The 4760-nt window shown below is 38.8% G+C and overlaps 1 protein-coding gene across 1 annotated transcript in view; it reads left to right on the top strand.

Moving 5' to 3' along the window:
• Positions 1–4760, top strand: part of LOC107737399 (NACHT, LRR and PYD domains-containing protein 3-like) — a 7446-nt gene that overhangs the window by 563 nt on the left and 2123 nt on the right. Inside the window, exons 2-5 of the mRNA XM_016548889.1 lie at positions 912–1055; positions 1187–1237; positions 1576–1803; positions 1969–3457. Of these exons, the coding sequence (XP_016404375.1) occupies positions 912–1055; positions 1187–1237; positions 1576–1803; positions 1969–3457 (1912 nt within the window). The remainder of the gene's footprint in view (positions 1–911; positions 1056–1186; positions 1238–1575; positions 1804–1968; positions 3458–4760) is intronic.

The following is a 4760-nucleotide window of genomic DNA, read 5'->3' as shown; positions in this document are numbered from 1 at the left end:
CCACTTCAGCTGTGCAGCATATTTTGGGTTTTTTAGAGAATTAGGCATATCTGAATTTAAAATAGAGCCCTACCCACATACATTGGAGTAAAAGGATAAAAATGGTCTCATTTTACAGAAAACCCTCTAAATTTTAACACAGTGGTGGAATATTGTATATAATATATTGTATTTATTCTCAATTGTATGATAAACACATATAAAAAGTGTTCCCCCTTTTTTTTTTTTTTTTTTTTTAAATCTGGCAGAGAATGAACTGAAATGGACCGCGATGTCAGTATGTCAAACTTAAGAACTTTCCTTACGGTTTTTGGTCTAACATGGTTTCATTAGAACAGTTTAATTTGTTAATCTTTAAAAATATATATTTAGTTGTTCTGTGTTAATTTCTGTGTAAAGGTGTGGTCACACGACTTTAAGCATTTAAAATTACTTCGGAACCTGTACAAACTGTATAAACATGGGTTACATGATATGATTTCAAGCTTAGTGCCTCTGATGTTAATAATTCATAAACTGAAAATAACAAATGATAGAATAAAATGTAAAATACAGTCTCTTCTCTACAATCCCACAGCACAACAAAACATATACTTAGACAAGAGCTCAGTCTGTGATGTTTACATCCTCTATTTGGTCAAACAACTTTTTGCTATAAACATTTCCACATCAGAGTTTACATTTACGCATTTCTACATTTGAATATGTATGACAGTAAATGAATGGAGCATAAAGTCTATGTGGAGCATAAAGTCTGCTGTGATCAGATCTTTATATGTAATAATTTTTCTCTCTTCTGTGTAAAGCTTGTATTATTAATTTCATTGATGGTCTGGCTTAACAGCAGTATCAATATAATTTAATTTATATAAACGAATAGAATTTATGTAACCTACATTGTTTTTCCTTAGACATTCGTGGTCAGAGGGACAAATCTAAATCTTGCGATGGCTTAAATGTCAGCATTGCAGCTCAGAGTGGAAGCCATATTACAGCACCTGTGATCTCTAATAATAACATCATTGGCAATGTTCAGATCATACATAATGCACCTGGTAACATCTGTTATTTTTATTGATGCTGATAATATAGGATTTTTCTGAAAACATATGATTAGATATTTCTTCATAGCTCTAAATAAGTCTATAGCTAAATATATCATGTAAAAAAGTGTAATCTTTTGCAGGTTGCACAGGGCATCACCCAAACACCCAAAATGAGAAAACAAAGACCTCAGGTAAATGATGAATGATGGTTTTGTCATTTCATAGAGGCTTTCAATATTTTACATAGTACACTATATGATGAGATAGTTGTGAAACACACACCTATGTGCTTGTTGAGCATTTAATTTTAAAACAATGGTCGTTGTTAGGTGGTTGACTCCCAGTCTTTTTGATGGCTTTTTCCCTAAATGTTGGTACACGATTGGTGTTTATATACTTTTAGCCATGTGGCGTTCCTGTACATTCTGAAGAATTTTGTTACACAGAATCACCCAGATACATAAAGAGGATTAAAAAGTCATTCACTTTTGTTAAACATACTAAACTTTTGGACATTTTATTTCTGCAGAAAGGAGATCAGTGCTTCTTAAATATAAGCAGCTGATACGCAATGAGTACCAGTATGTGACAGAGTATAACTCTCTGCCTGGTGAGCATGTGCTGCTGTCTGATCGCTACACACAACCTCTGATTATTCAGAAACACAGAGATCGGAAAGAGCTAGAAGAAGAGATCTCCGCCAGAGGAGAGACTTTCCAGCAGGTCCGTGGTTCCAGAAGCTCTCAAGAATCCATTGGTCTGAACATTTATAACTCTCTGCCTGGTGAGCATGTGCTGCTGTCTGATCGCTACATACAACCTCTGATTATTCAGAAACACAGAGATCAGAAAGAGCTAGAAGAAGAGATCTCCGCCAGAGGAGAGACTTTCCAGCAGGTCCGCGGTTCCAGAAGCTCTCAAGAGTCCATCAGTCTGGACACTCTGTTCAACCCAGATAGCCGAGGAATCAGTCCTGGTGCTGTTATATTACAGGGCAACTCCGGGAACGGAAAATCCTTCACTGTGCAGAAAATGATGATGGACTGGGCATGTGATCTCTACAGAACCAAATTTGATGTTGTTTTCCATGTAAAGTGTAAGGAAATTAGCCACATTTCTAGCAGAATGAGTTTGGTGGAGCTCCTGAGCTACAATAGCTTTTTAACATCAGATGAGATATCCACCATACTGCAGCGGTCACCAGAGCGTGTGCTCTTCCTCGTCGATGGATTCGATGAACTTAAATACACAGAAGACTTTTATCGCATGTTGCCACCCACAGATCAGTATCAGAAAGCCCCTCCTGAGGTCACTCTCTGCGCCCTGTTAAGGGGACGCATCCTGCGAGAGTCATGCCTTCTGGTCACCACCAGATCTACAGCTATTGACATCCTGAAGAACGTTCTGAAGGAACCACACAGTTTTACTGAGATTGTTGGCTTCTCTGAGAAGGGGGTGGAGGAGTACTTCAAAAAGTTCTTCCAGAATGACAGACTATTCAGGAAAGGGTACGAGTATGTGAGCGCAAATGAAACTCTCCTCACGACCTGCTCCATCCCTGTCATCTGCTGGATCATCTGCACAGTTATTCGAGAGAGGCTTAATGATGGTGCAGATGTTACGAGTGGACTGGAGACGACCACGTCCATATATGTTGACTTTCTGTGCACTCTACTAGAGCATCACAGCCGGGGTTCAGGTCAATCCGTTCCCACCCTGGTGAAGAGTCTGGGTCAGCTGGCAGAGAAAGGGATACTGGCACAGCAAGTCCTGTTTGATGAGAAGACCGTGTATGAAATGGTTTCCGACCCTGCTGGAAGTCCATTCTTGTGCAAGTTCCTTTTTAAGAAAAGAATCCACCAGGAGACAATGTTCAGTTTCATGCATCTCAGCTTTCAGGAGTTCTTCACTGCTCTGTACTATCTCCTAATGGATGAATACGAGTCAAAAAAGAAACTCATGCAAATGTTTTCCATTCATGAGTCAAATATCAATACAGAGTATTCAGCACCACGTTTTGCAGCTGTAGTGCACTTTATTTTTGGTCTGTTGAATGAGGACGTAAGACGCACACTTTGGAAAAGGCATGGTTTGTTCGTTCATTCAAACATACAAGACCATCTGAAGGAATGGATCTTTGAAGAGATGTCTCATTCTCGTTCTGAGAGGATTCTGTTTTTATTCCACTGTCTGTACGAGCTCCATGAAGAAGACGTTGTGAAAGAAGTTACAGAAGCCTGTCCAAGTGTTATTTTACACAATGCATTCATAAGAAAAGCAGACTGTTGGTCCATGGTGTACTGCGCTCAGTGCTGCCAATGTATTAAAGACCTGTTTATCTTTTGCTGTAACTTTACATCCGAAGAGCTGGCTATCATTCAACCTGTACTCCACAAATTTCTCTCAATAAAGTAAGTCTGTCTGTCTGTTCCATTTTAACAATTTAGCTTTCTCTCTGTCCGTAATCCTTAAACTTCAAACTGCAAAACTTTTGAAACTTTTTTCAAAACTTTGTTAATTTCTTGTTTAAAGTGCCCCTATTATGGATTTTTGAAAATTACCTTTCATGCAGTGTGTAACGCAGCTCTAAGTGAATGAAAATATCCTGCAAAGTTTTAAATCTGAAAGTGCGCCTTGTATAAAGTTATTGTCTCTCAAAAGAAAGAGTCGACTCTGAATCATTGAAACGAGTCGTTTTTAAAACGAATCCCAAGCCGTTTCATGTTGACGTCAACATGAAACATTAGCATATTGCCCGCACAATTGTTGGTCTTTTCACATTGGTCTGAATGAAAATGCAAATTCATTCTTTGCCACTAGGTGCCTCTTTTGGAGCAGTAAAAATAGTTTCCCTGGAAACGATGTACACAAAGCAGCACTGAGCTCACAAACGCTGCTTTATCAGCCATTACAGGCAGGGCCGTCGCTAGTGGGGTGAAAGGTGGTCACGAAAGCTTATCATTTGCAGTGTTTTTAAGCTTTGCCAATTTAAACATTCAAAAGCGTTTAAAGCATTCAAACACAAGACACGGAAAAACTCAACTGAGTACCCGCGCGCCGTGTTCGGAGCGCTCGCAGAGAGCCGTGTCTCACGGACAGCAACACCGAACCGACCTCCTGCACCTGAATGAACAAATACAAATTGCAGTTTAAACATGCAAACAGAAAAAGATGTGAACAAGCCCAATTCAGCACCCGTGCGCGGTGTTCTGTGCGCACAGGGCACATGCAGAGAGACGCGTCTCAAAGCACTTGAACACCGAATGTACCTCTTCTTGCTCTTGTACCAACAAATACATACAAAATTGTCAAAATACCCTGTAAAAAAACTGTCGGTTATGTCTTAAGTGAAAGTAAACAGTGGAGAAAGAAATCGGATGTGTAGACCTTTTTACACCACAGACTGAACCAAATTAAGCATTGCTTGGTAATTGGTCAACAAAGCATTGATAGTTGTGTAACTAACAGTTGTCTGAATTTTTGGTTGATTGTAATCCATTGCATACCTTTCTATCAAAGTTATCTGACATTATCAAGATGAATTTGTTCTGACAGAGTTTAACTCTGAGTTCTTGTCATATTTTATAACCATTTTCTAAACTATAGCGAATAAACTGTGATAATGTGAGAAATGTTGAAGGTGTCTGAATAAATTTTGGTTTGACTGTATATTTAATTTTTACAGTGAAGACTATGCAGTGCTATTTTACATTT

This window comes from Sinocyclocheilus rhinocerous, unplaced genomic scaffold (genome assembly GCF_001515625.1).
Source record: "Sinocyclocheilus rhinocerous isolate Xijiao unplaced genomic scaffold, SAMN03320098_v1.1 scaffold1095, whole genome shotgun sequence".
In the NCBI taxonomy this organism is placed as follows: Eukaryota; Metazoa; Chordata; class Actinopteri; order Cypriniformes; family Cyprinidae; genus Sinocyclocheilus; species Sinocyclocheilus rhinocerous.
Note: the sequence above shows the minus strand (reverse complement) of the source record. Positions and strands in the feature narration are given on the sequence as shown.